The following is a 22,155-nucleotide window of genomic DNA, read 5'->3' on the forward strand; positions in this document are numbered from 1 at the left end:
GAGCCACACCCAAGGTCAACAGCAGAGAATGGGTGCATGAGTACCTAGCACTTGGCTACTTGGCTTGCTTTCTCCACTTTCACAGAGCCCAGGTTCCAAACTCAGGGGACAGTGCCACTCACTGTGGACTGGGTCTTCCCACATCAAGATAATCCTTCCATGAAGTACAACAACCAGATGTAGACAGTGTCTCACTGAGAATCTATCTCTTCCTAGGGGATTCTAGAGTATGTCAAGTTGACAGTTAAAAGTGAGTATATTGTTCTGTGCAGCAGGAACCTGTCCCAGGGAAACAGGTAACAGTACAGTCTGGGGTTTGCTACTCCATGGGAAGAACAATATTATCAACTAGCCAAACCCTCCAGAACTCCCAGGGACTAAAACACCAACCAATGGGCACACATAGAGAGACCCATGGCTCCAGTTGCATATATAGCAGAGGATAGCATTGTCCGGCATCAATGGGAGAAGAGGCCTTTGTTCCAGTGAAGGTGCATTTTCCCAGTGTAGGGGAATGCCAAGGCACTGAGGTGGAGAGGGTAGAGGGAGAGAGAGCACCTTCATGGAAGCAAGTGGAGGGGGAAAGAGGATGAGAGTGGAGGGAAAGGGGATAACATTTGAAATGTAAATACAGAGAATATCCAATTTTGTAAAAAAGGTAATATCATCATAGGAAAATAAAAAAAATTAAGGGGAACAAAAAAAGAATGCAGTCAGTACACAAGAGTCACTCAGGTGTAAGAAGAGGTGAGGAGGTCTGGAGATGGTTTGAACATGGGGTTGATCCTAATTCTAGAATTCTGTAGCAATTTCACATATTTCTTAGACCTAAGTCGATTGATTCATCAGAAGGAGGGTCTGATGCTAACCTCTCTCAAGGGATTCACCTTGAGGACTAAGGTGTGTGTGTGTGTGTGTGTGTGTGTGTGTGTCAGAGGTGCCTAGTGCATAGTAGGCATTATACACTGGTTGCTGTCTTTATTGCTACTTATCAGAGAACTAAAAATGGAGGCTTCAGAAACCAGGATGCTCACAGAATGGGCACATTATTTTATGTACATGAAGAGTCAGTCCCAGGGCTAGAGAGATGGCTCAGAAGTTAAGAGCACTGACTGCTCTTCCAAAGGTCCTGAGTTCAATTCCCAGCAACCACATGGTGGTTCACAACCATCTGTAGTGAGATCTGATGCCCTCTTCTGGTGTGTCTGAAGATAGTGACAGTGTATTCACATAAAATAAATGAGTAAATCTTAAAAGAACAACAAAAAAAGAGTCAGTGTCCTGAATTTCCAGAGTATTCCTAGAACGTGCTTAAGTGTGTTTGGCAGCAGAAAGTCTCATCCGGATGAGTCCAACTGAATGTCTTCTTCCCTAAAGGATGTCTAGGTTCTGCTCCTCAGAACCTGTGAATATAATCTTGCTTAGTAAGGACTTTTCAGATGCAACTTGAGGTCTAGAGACATGGAGATGGATCTGGAGTGTTGGGGGTGGAGGGTAATCACAGGAGTGCTGTGGGAAGGGGAAGGCTGAACTTGGAAAAGTCACAATGAGCTACTGGTGCTTGGAAGGTGAAAGAAAACAGCGTGAGCCAGGGCACACAGCTTGTAGATGTGGGAAACATTAAAGAATGGGTCTACCCTAATATGGGTACTGCTGATGATACAAGCCATAGAAACAACCATGCTCTTTTAGCCCCATTGACTTCGTCTTCCTAGATTAGAATCCTAGTACCATGTGCTCAACACTCTGACGATGCTAAGAAGCCATGGCCATGACCACCGCCTCACTTGATATTTATAGGCAGGATCTGTATACAAGTACATCCCCCTAGCTCCAGAAAGAATGATCATTAGAACTTTGCATTACATTTTTGTGTGTGTGTGTGTGTGTGTGTGTGTGTGTGTGTGTGTGTGTGTGGTGCTAGGTTGAACCCAGGGCTTGAGCATGCTAGGCAGGCATTCTAACGTTCTAACACCCCAAACTCCTTACATTAACATTCAGACGACTAAGTTCATGGTTATTGGTTACAATAGCAATAGGACATTCCTATAGCAAACAGAAAAAAAATTGTCACTCAAATGGACAAAGCTTAATTATATAGATAATTCCACTTGTGAGGGAGTGCCATCCCTGGTTGGAGCAAACAGCTTAACTGTTGCAGATATGAGCAGTCATGGGTTTGATCAGCAGAAACCTGGTCTTCATGGAGAGGAAGTTTAAAGCCACCTTCATCCCTAGACACACTGATGCCACCGTTGTCATCAGGCATCCTGATCTGGTAGGATCTGACTCAGAGCTTTCTCCATACCTGTCAGCTGCAGGAGGCTTCAGAAAGCATGCTGCAGTCAAAGGCTCTGATTTTCACTGTATTTTATTCTTCATATTGAAAATTGTGATTATATAAACTCACAGTATGGCTGGGGGTAGTAATGACTATCATCCCCGTACCCCAAGAGATCCTAGTCAGTTAAATACCAGGATAATGCCCTTGGCAATGCCATTCAAAGTGTGGATCTCTGCAGCCAGCTAGATGGCTCAGTAAGTGGGGTTCTTGCTGCCAAGACTGATGACTGGAATTCTATCATTGAGACTCATATGGTGGAAGGAGAGACCTGCCTCCCTCCTCTCTGACTTCTATATGGGTGGTGTGATGTGCATGTGCACACACATATGTGCACACACACAGTAAATATAACTTGAAAATTGAATTTATAATTAAAGCCTATTTGCAAGCTAAAGTACAAACAAGAGCTCAGTTTCCCTAAGGAATTACGACTCCTGCCAGGCCAACAGCAAATGGAGGTGTGAGGGTCTGCTAGGTGCTTTCTCACACTGCTTCTTACTATCAATGATTAGAAGAAAGCAGGGAGGGCACAGAGGTTAAGAATCTAACCTGAGTCCCTACAGCCTACAGATTACAGCCATGCTTAAAGCTCACAGTGGTCTGACTTTTGAACTGACCTTTCTTACCATCCTTGTATCTGAGGCAAACTCATGGCCATTAGGTTGAACAGATGTGGGATGTGCCAACAGTGGCTCTGTGGAGAGTTGAGGCTAGCCCACTGTCCACTGTGAGCCTAGGTTTCACTGGAGCAAGAACAGGAAAAGACTTTGGCACCCATGGGCTGTGTATGGACAGAACATGGCTATGAGGTGGTCCAGGGCTCTAACCAACTCTCTTATCGGCATATAGGAAGTTTCTTGAAATAGGAAGGAGATCTTTTCAGTACACATAAGAGTGAGTGGAGACTAGGCCCCTAGGTCCCTATTGTATATACAAACTATGAAAATGACTGTGCTTCTAACCACGGCAACTGTGTCTTTCTACAGAAGAATTATGGTGCTATGTAGACAAGAGTCACCACCACTCAGGATGCTTAGGAAGCCGTGACGGTGACTACCTTCTCATTCAGCATTAATAGGCAAATTGCAATATACAAGCAAATTCCTAATGCCAGCGTCTCTGAAATTATTATGACCAGAGGCTTTCAAGGGAAACAGTTTACCACGAGACAGCCTTACAAATACACAGGACAAAAACAGAAGTCCAGGAAAATAGAGAGTTAGCCTCACTGTGTGCTGAGGAGCACACCTGGTTTCTTTTTCCTATTTGAGTTTTTTTTTTTTTTTTTTTTGTCTACTTTGCTTGACAAGGTGGTCAAGACTCACACATGGCATGTGCTTTGCGGGGTGTGCGTTTGCAGACTGGCAGCAATGCCTGGGGACTCTTACCTCTGGGGCAATGTAATCCGGAGTCCCACAAAAGGTCCTGGTCGTAACCCCGTCCATCATGTGCTCCTTGCACATCCCAAAGTCGGCGATTTTGATATGCCCTTCTGAGTCCAGCATGACATTGTCCAGCTTCAGATCCCTGAAAGGGAGCAGGCGAGTATCAGAGGCCATCCCATGACATGACTTGATTTGCTTGTGGCTGATGACATATAAGGACCTCTGCCTAGCTCATCTCGGTGACACTCACATGCTAAGTCCCAGAGACCAGGGGCCAAGGAAGTATCATGTCTGTCTTTCTCCAGAGCCTGGTGGAGAGCCTGGGATGTGGTAGATATTTAAATGCAACATGAATGATAAATGGTTGACTTACTGATTCCCAGTCAGGTCTGTGGCTACACAGCCAGGAATTCCAAATGACCAGGTTTGGGGAGATGCTAGCCGTTGATTTATTAATATCCTACACAGAAGTGGGAACCCAGACAAACAGCTCGCTATCCCAAATCACAGGTTTAGGGCTACTTCCCATGTCCCTCTATCCTGCCTGAGCCTATGTCTTCTTAATTATTCAAGATAGTTTTTCTTTTTGGTAGTGGACTTTCACAGCAACCCTAACGTACTTCATTTTCCCTGTTTCCCTCCCTCCCAGCTCCTTCACCTGCTGTGAACCTAGAATGGCAATCTAGTTTCTGCTGTTCTCTGACCTCTGTTCAGATAAAAGACAGAGGAGGCCCAGCCGAATGGAAAACATGGGCCGGAGAGAGGACATGTGTAACATCCCCGAGCCTAGAAGCAAAGGAGTGGCTCTGGCTTGCCCAGTGGCTGCAGAAACAGGTGGGTGTCAGTAGGTCTGTGATTCCCCAGGGGCTGTCAAATCCACATCTGAAGTCCCCATGACAGGATCTGTCCCCTGCCCACAGAGGTTCCCCAAGCCTCTCCAGCATCCTGCTGCAGGAGGAGCTTCGAGACACACCTGTAAATGATTCCTCTTTTATGAAGAAAAAACAGTCCGATGGAGATCTCGGCTGCGTAGAATCTGCAAAAGAAAGTGTGCTTCAGAGAGCTGGCTTTTGGGACTTTCTGGATACTTCTTCCACCCAAGTTGGGGGCATCATCAGAGTGACTGGGGGGAGGAGAGGGAAAGTGGAGGGGGGAGAGGCAGGTGGGGGATGGGGAGAGCTTAGCGTTCTCTGAGATCACCCTATGCATATGCTTTCCACAGTTGGATCTGCGCCTGCCTCCTCATTTCTCCAGTTATAAAAAGCCTTTTCTTCCACTTCTGGGGAAAGTGGGCAGCTCGTTTATTCCCCACAAAATAATTTCTAATATAAAGGTTTAAGGAATGAATACTTGTGAGAACTCTGTGTTTCGATTCCCCGGCACACGGATGAAGCAGATTTGGTTGTCTGAGGATGTAGCCCCTCCCAGAAGAAGACAGAGTCTCGGGTGTGCTGTACGCTCGAGCGGCTTTATTTATTCTCTGAAGTGCGGGACGGAATAAATGGGACATGCACCATGATTCATGCCCGAGTTTGCCCTTTTACATAATTCATAATAAAAACAGTCATTACCATCACTACAAAATCATTAATAGGTTAATATCTGGAACTCAGATTAAATGCAGAATGATGTTTTAAAATTTGCATAGCACTGGGGAGCCTTTGAAGTCCAAGGAGCCACAAGTCCACGCATGGGTAAATACACCCAGGAGGCTTAAAATAAACAGTAGCTGCAGAGCGGAGGGAAGCTGAAGACAGAGTTCTTATTGGGGCTGGCAGGGGAGGCCAGGGCAGGGCTGGGGAGGAAGAAGAGCTAGGATCGTGGGTGATTTTCAAGTTATTTTCCTTTATTGTTACCTTTTCTGCAGCACAGAAACGGAAGGGCATCGGGCAAGGTGCCGTGCAGTCGCTTTGTGACATAAGATGGCCACTCTGCTCCCTTTATTTTATCTGGCTTTGGGCTATGGAGCTATGTTTTACAACCTGATCTCAGTACTCTGATGTGCAGTGGGTGTGGGGGGGGGGGTGGTAAGGGCAGGTGTTTCCAAAAAAAATACATTTGCTTCTTAGTAGAGATAAAGGCAGAAAAATCCCCCTTAATATTTTTTAAAGCTGCCTATCTGTGTCCAGTTAATCTTTCTGGTGCAGATTGTCCACACAGGCTCCGAATTCCTGTGATTTATGTTTCAGATCACAAACGGACCCCTGATCCCGTTCCCATTTGCTGATTTGTCTAGTGGGTGCAGGCCCACGGTGCCTCTGAGTCTGCGTCTGGAAAACAGCTCTCTGACCAGTTTGCTTCGGTTTAAGTTGCAGACTTCCTGGACCCCAGGAGACTGGGAAAGAGTGCAGGTATCCACGCCCCTCCCCCACCCTGTGGATGGCTCCTCAGGCTCCACCTGTTTCTCTGCTCCTAGGTTCCCATGAGTAAGGCACATCGCAGGGTGATGTTCCAAGACAAGCTTCCCTCCTTCCGGACCGTGCCCTCTCCCTTGGCCCTCTTTAAAGATGTTTTCTTTCCCTGCCTCAGTCACCAACTTTGGCTTTTCCTATTCCAGAATGTTCCAAGTAAACAGAATCCTAATTCTAGCTCCATTTCTTCTTCCCTGCGGTGGTTCCCAGGGGTTCCCTTGCACCAGCCTCATCCACATCCATCCACTGGGAACCAGACAGTGGGCTCTGTCAGAACTTCCCTGGGATCAAGCCCTTCTCCATATCATCTTCCTCAGCTGCCCTCCCAGCAGGCTTTGCACTCACTGTCAAGCCCCTCCCCCACTTCATGTTACCTGAGCTGCAGCCCACTCCCTGGACTCAGCTCCAGTCTCTTCACATGGGAAGGCACCTCTCACCTCTGGGTTGGGGATCCCCCAGCTTTGTGCCGCTCCCACCCTCTAATTCTGGGGTGTCAGTGGTACCCTGTGTAAACCTGTACGGTTTCAGCAATGTGTTAGAATTGTTGGATGGCTTTTTCTAATGCCCTGGGGAGAGCATGGGCTCCCCAAGGGTTGAGCCTCACGTTCCTTTCACACTCTTGCTGGATGTACAGTGAGTGTGGACCTACGTCACATAGGGGGACACCCACCCAGATGTCCAGTTTGCTGAGAATAGGACCTACTGGTCCTTAGAAATACCTATTATATATCCATGGGTCCTGTCGGCTCATCTGCTACTCTGGGAAGTTTCAGAGCTGAGATCCAAGTGAGCAGAGTTACCCTTCGACATATTCTACAGAAGGAGTTCTCAGTCGGGAGTAGTGGGCTGTTTGAACTTCAGGACTCAAAAATAAGTCAATAAACATTAAAAAGTCCCCAATACTCACACTGCTTGCGGCTCCTTAAATTTTCCGACCTGCTGAATGTGATACATGAGGTCCCCACCGTTGACGTATTCCATGACGAAGTACAGCCGGTCCTGTAGACCAAGGTTTCCATGTGAGGAGGGCCCCTCCCAGCACAGCCTGTCAGCTTTGCTTTCTCATTAGCTAACATGGGGCAGCCCTGACAGATCCTCCCTTCACGATCGTTGTCTCGGTGTAGGGGAAGGATATTGTGCATTCATAAGTCTGCAGGGGACAGCTGACAACATGTCAGCCTACTGGTCAGGTATGTACCTCATTCCAGTAAAGACCTCAATCAAACATTCGCTCCCTTCCCCTGTACAGACTTACCCCATATGGGTAATTTATCTGTAAATTACTGGTGGTGTGAAGACCCTATGGACCCCTGTTATCAATGGTGCACGTGTGTAAAAGGTGGCTTTCGCCATCCAGGAGCTATGCCACGCTAATGCAGTAAGGTGCTTAAATGGTGCTTCTGAAAATATATCTCTTGGGGTTGGACTGAACTTATAAATCACACACACATATGATATTAAATGGGCAGAGGAGAGGAATGCACCATAAAAGGAGATTTTACTCAATGTTCTTTTGCCTCCAGAATGTGCTCAAATATTGCCTTTTTCTAAAAATTGCTCTACCAGTAGTATGCTAAGAGCTGGCCCCACCGAGGGCATGCATCACTGAGCCAAGGTTATGAGTTATTATGAGGACATATATATATGAGGTGTGTGTGTGTGTGTATATATATATATATAATAGTTACGAGGTTATTATGCTGGGACAGACGGGGGAGACCAGGCAGTTTAATGGGGGGATAACCACCAGCAGGATGGAGCATGGTAAGAGCTGACCTCTGCTCCAGTCTAGAAGGCACCCCCCCACAGCGGGGGAATTAAACGTTCAAGTGCGGCTTGGGGAGGGAGAGATGACGAGCCTGTTAACAACCTGGAGGTGGCCCTGGAACTCCACGCTCTGGCTTCAGCTCCATCTTCCCTCCCTTGCAATTTTCCAGAGCTGCGCCAGTGCCTGTAGGGTCACTCACAGACCGGGGTGGTTAGGGGTGGGTTCACCCTCTTACCCTCCCAGTGGTTTTCTCTGGCACTCCCAGAGGGCTGGAGCTGACTGTGTGTGCCTGACCAGCACAAGGCTGACACCCCGTGATCTGCAGACTTGGTGTACACCACGCCCACAGAAATCCCTCGTTTTGGGACTTCCAAAGGCATGGAGGGTGTTTTCCAAGATTTTAAAAGGAGAGACCTGCAAGCACTGTCAGTTTCCAATCGCAGGGGAGTTTTAAGGGGGACAGTGATTGGGACACCAGCTGTTGTGGGGCAGAGGCGACTGAGACCTGACAACTGCTCCTTCTGAAGGTGGGTCTCAGAGGCAGAGAACACCTCAGTTCTGCTCAGCATATCTTAGAACACACCTCTGTGCGGAGACCAGGAGGGCCCATAGCTGGTGTCTTGGTAATTTGAACATTTCTTTTTAGTTTTACTCTGTGCCTAACTAGGGTCAGCAGACCTTTTTCCTGTAAGGGGTCAGATAGTAGTTTGCACGTTTCTCACCACTCCTCAGCCTGGCCTTCACAGTGGGGAAGCAGCTGCAGGAGACAGGAAAGTGTATGGATGTAGCTTTGTCCTTAGAAATGACTTTCTGAAGGTTAAAATTTGAATTTCATAATCGGGGAAAATATTATAATTCGGGTTTCTTCCTTATGACCTTTCTCACAGCTCCTGGGCTGCAGGACAGGTCACAGCTGGCACCTCCTGCTGTGTCATTCAACAGAGACATGCTCCTTAGGAAACAAAGTATCCTGGCATCTGAATGCTGGGCAGGGCAGCAGGACTTTAAAAGCCAGGGCTGGCTAGATATGGGGGTGGCACGCACCTTTAATCACAGCACGTGAGAGGCAGAGACAGACAGATCTCTGAGTTCGAGGACAGCCTGGTTTGCTAAAAAAGAAGGCAGGGCTGTGACTCTACGACTGCTTTGTGTAAGTCTTAACCCGGGGCCTAGGTGAAGAAGACCTCTCACATACGGCCGCTGTAGGACCCTAATGGATACCCAGATCCTCCCACGTGCAGGCCCCCTATTTAAAGTGACTTTGTTTGTATCTAATCCATGCACATGCACCCACAGACACGAATCATCTCTGGATTATTTATTTCTAACACAATGTAATCGCTACTGTAATGAAAAATGAACAGTTGTTATTCTGTCCCCAAAGGAAACTGGATTAAAGTACTGAGGGTCCTGAGACCATGGTCTAGCTAGCCTCCAGGCAAGAGGAGAGGGATTCGACAGGAACCATGTACTCACCACTGTCTGGAAGCAGGAGTGCAGCTGGGTCAGGAACGGGGGCTTGTCGAGCAGGGCCAGAACCCGCTTTTCCACCATAGTGCACTCCACGTCATCATCCTGAATCACCACGTCCTTCTTCAGGATCTTGATGGCGTACAGTTCCTCCGTTCCCTTCCTGTCAGCAAGCATCACCTGGGGACAGAAGAAGAGGAGGCTCAACACTGGTTGTCAGACACCTGGGACGGGGAAGTAGGAGCAGAGGTTGTGACAGTGTCAGGAGACAGTTCGGCAGTAGTTGGTGCAGGTCTGTGAGTGACTGGTGAAAAAAATACTAATATGGTTTGGTGTGGTTTCCTCGTGGGTAGCATCCCCTTAAGTCCACATGGAGAAGTTTTTCTCTCCAGTGCGGCACGGGTGTGGGGTGGGAGACCCTGTAGGAGCTGAGGTCTGCTTCGTTTCTGATGCTTTAATAAAATATGCTGAGTGGGGAATAAAGGGTTGTGTCAATTCCGGGTTATAGTCCACCAGTACTGAAACGTCAAGGCAAGAGCCCCAAATAGCCAGTCACAGCCAAGAGCAGAGAGACACGGATATATACATGCTTGCTCTCAGCTCACTCGAGCAGTTCAGGATGGTTTGCCTAGGGAATGGTGCTTTGGGTTGGGTCTCTCCATATCAATTAACTTAATTAAGACAACCCCCCATGCACATGTCCACAGTCCAAACCAATGTGGACAATCCCTCACTGAACGATTTCCAAGGTTGTGTTAAATTGACAGTTGACGCTAACCATCGAAGGCCTTTAGGTTATTGTGGGTGTGCAATGCCCTCGAAGGGCACCGTGGGACGGGGATCACAGTCTACTTGTTATTTTTAATTCCTGCCAGATGAAATGATGGTGATGTTTGTTCCAGCACACACTCCTGCCATGATGCACTACATTGGCAGAAGCCAAAAGTAGTTCGACCGACCACTCAGTCATGAACTGAAACTGACTCTAAGATCACCAGCCAAAACAGACCTTTTCTCACTATACATAAGTCACCTCCGGTATTTCAGTATAGTTACGGAGAGCTGGCTCACATGAACTTTACGTATAGACTTTTAAGTATTGTAAGATACCATAAGTTAAAAATTTTCAGTATTCAGATTCCTTTTTGAAGTATCCAGGTTTGTAGACAGTGTGGGGTATTGATCTACAACGCTGCTATTTTGTCTGTTAATGAGAATATTTAATATTCTTTAATGAGACTAGTTTGGAATCACCCATATTCATGTTTTCTGGGGGCATTCTGAGAGTACAATATGAGTGACCTTTGCAACCGTGAAGGCCAAGACCACAAACAAAGAAAAAGGCAGGCTCAAAATCAGCTCACGGAGCTGTCACAAGGTTTGGAGTCACAGAGGCCAGACATCGATGCACAGACCGACGTCCACAGGGCCCCGCTGTAGGGTCTCATCACGACCATCCAGGCTTTGGGCAAGGTCATGTTCCCCTTTCAGCTGTGGAAATTAACCATTTAACTGGCATTTTGGAGCATGCCCTGTCGTCTGAACGTTGGGAAATGGGGACACCACAAATTAATTTTCTCTTGCTTTCTGGGCATGTGCGTGTGTGCACACATTCTCGGACTAGTTAAGTGAGCTAGGTCGTGTGGCCATCGAGCCTCGGGATCCATTTGTCTGTCTCCAGCATTCCCCACCACACCTCACAGCACCTCGGAGCTACTTGCAAGCTCGGCAAGACTGAGCTATCTCCTTCATCAAGATCTATCTTATTTCTAATTTTGCATGTATGTGTGTGTGTGTGTGTGTGTGTGTGTGTGTGTGTGTTGGAACACATGCATGTGAGCATGGTGCTCACAGGGACCAGAGATATTGGATCTCCCAGAGCTAGAATTACAGAATTGCTTGAAGGGTTCTGGGGACTGAACTCAGGTCCTCTGGAAGGAAAGTGAGCGCTGTCACATCCCCCTGCACCGGTTTTAATGGAGTGTGAAGTGTGTGAGGCAGGCTTGCAGGGACACCTTGGTCCACACTCAGCAGTACTGATCCAGAGTCTTATGCGAAACCCCTCCCTTCTCACCTTTCCAAAACTCCCCTTCCCCAGCACCATGAGGAAGTTAAAGTCTGTGAGTTTCACCCTGTCCAGGTTGTTAGATGGTTGCTTCCTGTCTTCTGAGGGGCTGATGACTTTGTTAGCGGCCGGACCCAGCTTGGCTTTCTGAAACAAGCACAAACATAGAAAGCTGTTGGTCATTCCCACCCCCAAGGGAAGAGTGACAGAAACCAGCCCACAGTTAATAAGCTGCTGTCAGCTGTGAGGAGAGGGTGGTGGGCTGAGAAAAGGAATCCCAGGGTAAAGAGTAAGAGTCCTCTGTGGTTCTAGGCATCCCATGGGAAGATCTACAAGGAAAACACACTCTTCTTCTCTTCCCCTAGTTAACAGCTCTACACAACCAACCAAGAGTCTGCTTTGAAGAATCTGCTGGTGGCAGGTGAATTCTAATTCTAGGATGGATGGTTAACTTTTTGAGGGTAAATGGAGTCTTGAGACTGTTAACTTAAGAAGGAAATAAAACCATGTTTTTTCTACTTGTAGATTTTGTAACCTAAAATTAATCCATATGAAGGAAATTTGTACCCAGGCGAAACGACGTCGGAATGTTCTCCAGGGAGGAGCTGCCTAATTAGTGAGCTTTGAAGATGATTTATTGCTACTTTCAGATGAGTAGTCGAGGCTGAACTGACAGGAGACGTTAGTGATGTTCCTTGAGTCTGGTTTCAGCCTGGAGGATACCTGGTAAACGATGGTCTGGAACCAACAGGAGTTCGTGTATGCCGGAGTTGTGTCACATGGGAAGCCTGGGGGGGGGGGCACTGGTGTGGGACTCTCATGGAAGAGTCCCAGTCTCATCGCCGATGGGGAAAGCAGAAGGGATCAGTGGAGAGAATTGGCGAGTGAGACCCCTTGGGGACTGATGGCTCAGAAGTCAGCAGGGAAAGCAGACACATCTAAAGTGGGTGCGGAATCCGAGCCACTCCCAGTGGTGTCCTGTGGTTAGTGGATCTTCCACAGCCTCGCCCCCAAATTTCGAAGGCAAGGGTAATTGCTTAGACGCATTGTGTATGTTAGGAGCACATAAAGTGTGCTCAGTACAGCAGACCTGAGTGTGGATTTGAGCCTAGCCAGTGAGATAGGCTCTTACTCAGCTCAGAACCCCTATGGGTAGGCGTAAGACACACCATGGCCAAGCCAACTCTTATATAAGAAAGCATTTGTTCGGAGGGGGGGTGTTCTTACAGTTTTAGAGAGTCCATTATCACAGTGGCAGGGGCGTGGTGGAAATATACTCACATTCATGGTACTAGAGTAGTAGCTCAAGTTTCATCCTTATCCTCAGGCAGAGAGAGATAGAAACAGACAGACAGACAGACAGACAGGCACTAACTGGGTATGGGCTTTTGAAACCCCCAAGACTTCCTCCAGTAAGGCCATGCCTCCTAATCTTTCTCAAATGGTACCACTTCTCAGTGCTGAAGCATTCGAATACATGAGTCCAGGGAGGTCATTCTTTTTCTACCACAGTAGTTCATGGGTAGATGGCCGAGGAGATAAGGAGGCCGGGGGGGGGGGGGGTGGGATTTCACTATTGATAGATGCGTTGGTAAGGCTGGGTCCTAACTCTAGGGGAAAATGCGTGTTTGTAGGTTTGTTTCTTCATTAGCAAACTTTCCCACATCAGTGAAGACAATCCCTCACAATGTTAGGGTTGGAGCGTGGGTGTGATCAGTGGAGGCTCATACTGCTCAGGAAAAGTCTCCCCAAAAGTATAACTCCACCTGACATGGTTCACTCTGTAATTTGGCGTGAGGGTGCTCTGTTCACAGAAGGTCCAAATCAAGAAAGGTAACATTTCTAACTGCACCCAAGAAGGACAGCTGATTGATCAGGGGCCTAGCCCATGTGGTGAAGTTAGATTTCACCCCTGCCCAAGTCAGCCCTAGGGTATAAATGGCCCAGGAATCTATATTCAGGTGTTGTCAGCTGGAGTGGCACTGCCCACCACTCTGGTTTTCCTAAGAGCATTTCAGAGCCATTCCCACACTGCCATCTGCCGGACTTGCTGCGTAAGGACAGGAAAATCCATAAGTAATTCAGCTCCGCTGATGTGGGCCTACCTTTGGGCAAGCCCCACTCACAGGAGGAAATCAAAATACTATGGAGTTCAAGAAGATAGTCAGGGATACTTAGCATCTGTGCCAGTGTGTGTGTGTGTGTGTGTGTGTGTGTGTGTGTGTGTGTGTGTGTGTGTGTAAGGGAGTTTGGGAACAGCCCTAGAGGCCTTCTAAGAGGGTCCCTGGCCAGGAACCAGATGCTGTGAACAGTTGCCTTTCTCTCTTCTTCCTGGAGTCACATTCTGGAAGGCATAATCATCCCATAATAAGTCCTGCTCCTGACCCCGCCGTTTCTTCCTCTCATTGTTAATGGGTTGCTTGGCAATTAACTTCCCAGCAGGACTGAAGACACTTACCCTTCCTGTCTTGCATATTGTTTCTCTGGCTACCACACATGTAACACAGACCTCACCAAGAGTGCAAATCAAATCAATATAAGTGTGTAGGGGTAAGGCTGGAACTGATCACCTAGCTGCAGAGATTTCAGAAACCTGAGACCACCCACTGCCATCCTTGACTATAGCAGCAGGCCCCCATGGGCAGGTGTCCCACCGGGATGAGAGCAGACAGAATTCAGATGGCAGAGGCTGACAGCCGGCAGTGATGGGAAGATGAGTGCCCAGGAGACCCATTCCATTCTCTGCCTTAGTTAAAACAATGTCAGACCTCACCATGGGTTGGCGGATACTCGCTTGTGCTTCTGGACTTTCCGATCTGTAAGATAGACAACCTTCTTTAACTTACATATTGGCTAGCTTTGGGTATTTTGTTGCAGTACCAGAGAATGGGCTATGACTCCCAGTGGCCCTTGCCCATGTTTGTGCTCTGTCCAGAGGCTGTGCATTTCCCATGGCCCTCATGGCCTCTCAGGGGAGGGGATGTCAGAATGGGATTTCTGCAGCATGGGCTAAGACCAGTTACAGAAAAAGCCTTATTGAAAAGCATATAGTCTGGGGCTGGGGATTTCAGCTCAGAGGTAGAGCGCTTGCCTAGGAAGCGCAAGGCCCTGGGTTTGGTCCTCAGCTCTGAAAAAAGAAAAACAGGGAAAAATGAAAAGTAAATAGTCAGGCATGATTTAATCCCAGCACCCAGGGGGCAGAGGCAGGAGGATATCTCTGGGTTTGAGTCCAGTCTAGACTACAGAGGGAGTTCCAGGACAGCTAGGGCTACATAGTGAGACCCTGTCTTGAAAACAAAGCAGCACAGAAATTATCGGGGGGGGGGGGGTGGTGAGAAGTAGAATGTTGTAAAATAGAGCACGGTGCCCCTGAATGCTACAGCTTTCCTGTGCTCTTCTTTTTGTCCTTAGACAAAAGCAGCATGCTTTATTGGCTTTGCACCCAGGGAGTCTGGGTTCTTCAAAAGATGGCACCTGAACATTTGTCAAGGCTGGCTCCATGATGCCACCTGGATTTCTGGGCTGTGAGTCCAGCCAGTGTCCTCTCCTCATGGGGAAATGAGCTAATAACCAGCTACTATCACATCTCATGTTCAGAGGCATTCCTGAAGCTCCTGAAGGGCTATGGGGTGGGCGGGGACCATTGCAATGTGAGTCTCAATACTGCAAGCCCCTTGCACATCTGCTGGAAGTGAAGTATCATGGCCCCTCCTGAGGCCAGTGACGTGTCTGTATAATGTGAGGAACTCTGCTCACCCAGCTGGTTATTGCAAGGTTTTCTAATTAAAACCAGGATGAGATCTATGCCAAATGCCTTGCATTGTGGGCTGTGGATAGTGTAACTCTGAAGTCAGTTTCAGCATACAAGAGGCAGAGGCAGCTGGACCAGGAATTCAGGGCAGCCTGGGTTATACAAGACTCTGACTTAAAAATCCATAAAATAATAATAGTGATAACTTACATTAGGTACACTTACATTAGGTACCCATTTTCTTTCTTTTGTAATTTTATCACATTATTTATTATGTATACAGTGTTCTGCCTGCACGTATGCCTGCATGCTGGAAGAGGGCACCAGATCTCTATAGATGGTTACGAGCCACCATGTGGCTGCTGGGGACTGAGTTCAGGACTTCTAGAAGATCATCCAGTGCTCTTAACTGCTGAGCCATCTCTCCAGCCTGAGACACCCATTTTCTATCATGATCAACCTTTTGGAGCAGCAGAGTTGGTATAGTTTGACTTTTGGTAGCAGCAATGGCACAGGTCTTAGTTGACACCACCATACCCTGCCTCACTTGCATTGCATATTCCCAGTGCACTCTAGCTTTGCTACACGAGCAAACAGACACCCCCCTACCCCCAAACAGAGCTGTGATGAGTCTGTCATTGCTTGTTGGCTCTTGTACCTTGCTTCTGACTGAAAATTTTGATTCTGGTTTCTCCAAGCTCTAAGACTCACATTGCAATGTGGACCTAAGTCTCTCAGGGGTCCTTTGGGTAACCTCTGGAGTTCCGGTCAGCATCTCACGTTACTTATCCCCCACTTTAAATGTTCCGATTAGTACTTGTTTTGTAAATGTGTCTTCAATAAAAAGTGTTTCTATGAGTTAGTGCAAGTGTGGCCTTGATGAATATATTTATCAGAGATATATGAAGTGTGACACGGTGAAGCCATTGAACTTGACAGCTGTGGGTCTTTTACTTCTGACATTCCAGGGGTAGACAGGCCAAGGGTGCCCAGCCATGGAAACACGTGGACTACTGTAGATTTCTCTTACACTTTTTAAAGTCTCCTCTTCCTCCTCCTTCTCCTTTCATGATGTAAAGGCTCTGGCCTCATTATTTGGGTACTAACAAGGCTCCACAAAGCAGGACTGGGTGAGTGGAAGTAGTTGTGCTATACAGAACCAAGGCTACAGCACAGCATCCTGCCTCTAAGGTCATACATTCACCTGTGCATGCTGCAGTATTGGCTCAGAGCAACTGAGTGCCTCAGAAGCAAATCACAAGGACCTGGGGCAGGCTTGCTAGAGGGACCTGTTAGCAAGGGTTAGTGCCTGTGTTTCTGACCAGCTACGAGTCCTGATATCTATTGCCGCCACTCAGTTGCTAGGCAACAGGCTGAAAGGATGCTACTTAGTGGCACCACAGGGTCTCAGTAGCACAGTAAAGTGCATGAGAAAGTACTGTTTTCTGGCTAACTCATTTCATCGATTGGAACAGGCCAAGCATTCTGCCCCTTGAGGGCCTCTGTGCTTTCTGATTCTGTGACCCACATAGGCACCCGCTCCATCTCCCTTCTAGTCTGCAAATGATGCCTTGAGACCCTAGGATCCCCCACTCACCCTGTCAACTGTCCTTGTTTCCCCACTTCCTGTGGTTTGTGTCCCTTCTCCTCTTCCTGCCGCCTGGACTCTTTATGCTCTGTTCCTGGTCATCCCTCTCTCTGCACTAGAAAGAGATTGAGGTCCTCTGCTGAGTTGTTTCTGGTCTATCTCCAGAGCTTAGGGCATGTTGGGGGCACAGCATACCCCAGATACTCTGAATAAATAAACGAATGAATGCTTTCCACATAACATTTTCTGAAAGGCAGTCATTTCTTCTTGAAATAAAATATGTTCATTTAAAAAATATGATGCACATTTTTTTAAAAAAAGAAAAACAATCAAGTGCCTATGGTTTTATCACCCAGAGATGATCCCTGTGAATATCTTATGGATGTCTTACAGCCTTGTCTTTTCACATCTTATTTAACATGTGGAGATCACACTGTAACCTGCGATTCCTGGCCATGGTTATTTTTCTACCAAAACCTTGTGCCTTTCTAGTAGCCATTGCTATTTTCTTTATGACCATCTGTTTTTCCTTCATGTTCTTTGGCTCATCCAGTGATGGATAGCATGCCTAGGAAACCAGCCTCATCTCTTCCTCATACATGTATGTAGAGAGATATTTTGGTCCTACTCCCAACCCTTATCACCTCCTATTTCCCTCCTGTCCCCACTGATTCCTGCTTTTTCCTCAGTAGTTTCCATTTCATTTTTAAGTCTGTCTTCCCTTCCCCTCTCTGCCCCTTCCTTCCTTCCTTCCTTTCTTCCTTCCTTCCTTCCTTCCTTCCTTCCTTTCTTCTCCCTTTTCTCCTGACCAAACTGAGCTTTGTTAGAGTTAACAGGAGCATGGGCAGCTTGAGAGTAAATACCCCTCATCCCCAGCCCCCAGGTTCCATTAACTGCCAACAGCTCTTCTGGGAGGGTGCCCCCCCCCCCCCCGCCATCAACAGTTACCAGACTCTAAGTCCTTAGATCAGGTCCGGGTTATTCCTAGAAGCAGCTTAACTTGCCTCATCTGGTAAGTGGTCCCTGGAAAGCTGTTGCCTTTAGTCCTCCCCAGCTGCTATGAAAGGATCAGCGCCTAGGATTCTCCAAAGGATTCTGTTTTAAAGAACATCCCAATTTTACCTTTTCTAGGTGTTTCCACCCATGAACATGTAAGTCCGACACACACACCCAACCCCACCCATGGCTGACAGCCAGTTTGTTCGATGTCCACCTTAGTGAGGTCTGGCGAGCGTTCTCCTCACACTAAGGCATTGCTTTTCCTTCCAGGAGCCCCCGCTTTGGTATCACCACCTCACAGGCTTTGCAGGGTTGGAGTCCCTTGAATTCACATATGCTGTTGCCAGACTGTGGGCAATGCTTCTTAAGGGCAGGGAATTCTCTGTTACTGAGGAAACAGTTCCCCAGGCAAGCAAGCAGAGATGGAAGGAGGTAACAAGACCTGCACTGATGGCTCTTGACTGTTTCTGTTTTAGGACCGTGGTTGGTGCTTAAAATCAGGAGCAACTGGGAATGTGAAGTGACCGTCCCATTGCCATTCTGTTGGTGAACAAGCAGAGAGGCCCAGGGAAGTAAGTTTCTGCTTCTGCTGTGGCTTGTTTTCATCAAGGTGCAGGGAGTCTTTCTTTTGCCAGCCTCTACTGCCCTCTTGTGGTATTCAGCTCCTGGAGCAACTGCACCCTGATGAAGATCTTTTGCCTGAAATTTGCCCAAGGTTCAAGGAGAGAGTAGCCCGTGGCAGTAGAGTGGTGCAAATGAAGTGGTCCATCTTCCCAGACAGACTTTTACAGACTGACAAGAGCCACGGAGATGAGAGCCACGTGTTTGCAAGCATCAGTGGGAGTTTTAAAGTCACCAGACGCGCGCTACTTAACGGGAAGCTGCGAAGCTCAAAAGATCATAGAACGTTTGTGTCTTCTGAATGTTCTAAAACCTTCTTCCACACCCAGACCCTGCAAGCCACACAACTAAGGATGGATTGGAAGAGAGGGGAGGCAGTGGGCGTGGCCAGGGACCCTGGAGTGGGCTGAGAAGCACAGTACCTACTTTAGAAAGAGGAGATGCAGCCTGGGGAATTCTAAGCGATGATGGTTGTTTTCACATGAGGGCAGAATTCAAACAAACAAACAAACAAACAAAAGCCAATATTGGGATGATCAGCTAGAACTTGAATAGCCCCCACAAGAAGCTTGCTTTCCTCCATGGTTGTATAGATAGAAAAGGGAAAGGTGAACAGAGTACCATGCCGTACCCCCCCATCCTCCCCAAAGGGGGCTCAAACCTGTGATTTTTTTTTTTTTTTTTTTTACACAGAGGTCTTTGTTTCTGCTTTTATGAGTTTGCCTCTGAAATGTTGGATTCACCTCTTCAACCACCGAAATGCAAAAAATTTCTAAGACCTCTCTAATTGACAAGAGCAGGCACTTTGAAAAGGAGAGCCAACTGCCGTTAAATTTAGCACTGAACTTCCACAGTGTTCTGTTTTAGCCCAGGCTCATGGGACATTTAAAAAAACATCCTGGTTTTTAAAGCTCAGGCATCTAATTACAGGCCGTGAAACACCTGCTTCCAGGACCGGGCTGCAGCTGCCGCTCTGTGTTCTCTGAAGTCTGCGGCCATCAGCCCCCGGAACAGGTGCGGGTGTTCGAGAATGATGTGGGGCCCGACAGACTGGAGTGACACCTCAGGGTATCCTTCGTTTTCCTGGGACCTCAGTTTTGTCTTCTGTAAAATGGACTGAAATGCTACCTCAGCACAGATGAACTGGATCCTTTATTTCTAGTGGACCGAAACTGGGAGCTGCTTTGATGGCAGCGTCTAGCCATAGCCTTGACAAGCGGCAAGCGGTGACAGAAGGGACTCGGGATCCTTAGAGAGAAAGAGATGGAGCCTCAGCAGGAAGACTCCCCAAAGAGGTAGACACATGAAGAGCCAAGCAGTCCCCAGGGTTCTGCTGCCAATGTTGTCTTCAGAGGAATGGGGGATTCTGAAGAGGGAGTTTCAGTGTAAGACAGAGGTGTAAATCCATTTGTGTGTGTGTGTGTGTGTGTATGTGCATGTATGTATGCATGTATGTGTGTAGGGGGCATCAACCTGGTGTAAGAGACTCGTGTGTGTGTGTGTGTGTAGGAGGGCATCAGCCTGGTGTAAGAGACTCGTGTGTGTGTGTGTGTGTGTGTGTGTGTGTGTGTGTATGTATGTATGTGTGTAGGGGGACATCAGCCTGGTATAAGAGACTCGTATGTATGTATGTATGTATGTATGTATGTATGTACGTGGGGGGGCATCAGCCTGGTGTAAGAGACTCGTGTGTGTGTGTGTGTGTGTGTGTGTATGTATGTATGTATGTATGTGTGTAGGGGGGCATCAGCCTGGTGTAAGAAACTCTGTGTGTTTGTGTGTGTGTGTGTGTGTGTGTGTGTGTGTGTGTGTGTGAGTGAGTGAGTGAGAGAGAGAGAGAGAGAGAGAGAGAGAGAGAGAGAGAGAGAGAGAGACTTTTCTGTGGCAGTCTGGGTCTGGGGTCCTGGGAGGCTGTGGAATGTTGAGGTATAGACTTTGCTGCAGGTTGTAGCAGAAAGGAGCAATCTGAAGCGCAAGCAGGTTCAGGGTGGAGAGAGCCTCTGAGGGAAGACGGAAGATGGACGGGTGGAAATGCTCACCACGTACCAGAAATCCTGGGTCCTTCAGGTGTGACCCAGAGGCTTCGAAGGTGGATGGGGACTTTTGGATACTAGTCCAAGAAAGAACAAATGGGACCTTACCATTGTGTTATTGTGAACTTCACAGACACTACAGTAGGGACTGGAACCTTGTTGGGTACAGAAAGATGACCTCAGATAAAAAATGGGACCAGGGTGGCATTTCTTTTCATACCCCCACCCCAAGCCATCGTTTTGTGCAAATGTGGCCACTCACCTATGGCCCTCGCTGACACCAAAGATCCTGCTTGTTTCTGTGTAGCCTGTCAGCTAAGAGACACGTCAGTCTCTGGGGGCAGGCATGGGCTAGTTGCCAACATTCATTTTCAGAAAAGCCCACGAGGTAAAGATTAGTTTGTGGCCAAGCAAGAGCAAAGCCATGCTGAGGTGTGAGGGGTGACTGCACTCCAGCTTTGCTGAGGTGTTGGGGTGCACCATACCCACTCTGGTGACGTTTCCTGCCTTGGGCAGAACAAGCTAGGGCTCTTCTCCTGGGGCCAATCATGAAATGGGCACAAGGAATACATAAAATCAGAGCAAGCAGAACACGTCGGGGGAGGCTCTGTGGTGTAACACACAGTGAACTCAGCCATGCAGCCTTTCCGCGATGGAGACTCGGAGCAAACCATTCACCCGCTGCCTCCCTTTGCTATCTATGGCTTGGATGTCATCTGTCCCCACAAGCTCATGTGTCTGAATACTTGGTTCCCACTGGTGGCCCTGTTTGGGAATGTTTTGGAACGTTTATCAGGAAGAGCTTTGCTGGAGGACCTGGGTCAGTGGGGATGGGCCTAGCGCTACTTCCTTCCCAGCCTTTGTTTCCTGTGTACAGAGGCAATCTGGCCAGTTTCCTCACCCTCTTCCACTGTGCCTACCACACTGTGACGGACTCTGTCCCTCGATAAACCTTTTCTCCCTTAACTTGCTGTTTGTTAGGCATTTTGTTAGAGCGATAAGAAAAACAACTTGGGGCTGGAGAGATGGCTCAGTGGTTAAGAGCACTGACTGCTCTTCCAGAGGTCCTGAGTTCAAATCCCAGCAACTACATGGTATCTCACAACCATCTGTAATGAGATCTGGTGCCCTCTTCTGGTGTTTCTGAAGACAGTGCAGTCACATACATAAAATAAACCTTTTTTTTTTTTTTTTAAACGAAAGGAAAAAAACAATTCACATGATATCCAGTGTACAAATGGGGGCTTCAGACCTAGGTAGAAAAGAGTTTGGGGTTCATTTAGAGATGGCTACTGTGGAAAACAGCACCACAGGCAGCTCTTGTTTCCTACTTCCTGGGTCAGGGTAGGAAGAGGTCTTGTTCTGAGTCCCTTTTCTATTCACTTGTTTAACTGTATGCAGCCCTGCAAGCCTGGGGCTTTTACCTCTTCCACACCAGATGTGGAGAGGCTGAGGAGAGCAGGCCAGACAAGTGACAGAGTGCCAAGGCCACAGCCTGGCAGTGGCAAAGCAGGGCTCTAGCTCAGGAACGTGACACCTCCTGCTGCTGCACCAAGGAAGGTGAGAGTGAGTGATGAGAGAGCTGCAGAGAGAGCTGCAGAGATCTCTTCAGAGAGGGGGTAGCTGGGAAGGTCCTCAGTTTACCTCTGGAGAGCTGATAGCTTTGCTCTGACTCATTTTCCCCTTCCCCCTCTATTTTTTTTTAAAAATATGTACCTGC

General features: G+C 47.8%; 1 protein-coding gene across 2 annotated transcripts in view; it reads right to left on the minus strand.

The window, feature by feature from the left end:
* Positions 1–22,155, minus strand: part of PRKCA (protein kinase C alpha) — a 386,490-nt gene that overhangs the window by 39,035 nt on the left and 325,300 nt on the right. For both annotated transcript variants that reach the window (XM_080924536.1, XM_080924535.1), the window contains exons 9-13: positions 11,453–11,590; positions 9,385–9,558; positions 7,048–7,139; positions 4,703–4,765; positions 3,733–3,871 (exon numbers count right to left, since the gene is read on the minus strand). In XM_080924536.1, coding sequence (XP_080780662.1) covers positions 3,733–3,871; positions 4,703–4,765; positions 7,048–7,139; positions 9,385–9,558; positions 11,453–11,590 — 606 coding nt within the window. The remainder of the gene's footprint in view (positions 1–3,732; positions 3,872–4,702; positions 4,766–7,047; positions 7,140–9,384; positions 9,559–11,452; positions 11,591–22,155) is intronic.

Source organism: Micromys minutus (genome assembly GCF_963924665.1).
Source record: "Micromys minutus genome assembly, chromosome: 10".
NCBI classification, from domain to species: domain Eukaryota; kingdom Metazoa; phylum Chordata; class Mammalia; order Rodentia; family Muridae; genus Micromys; species Micromys minutus.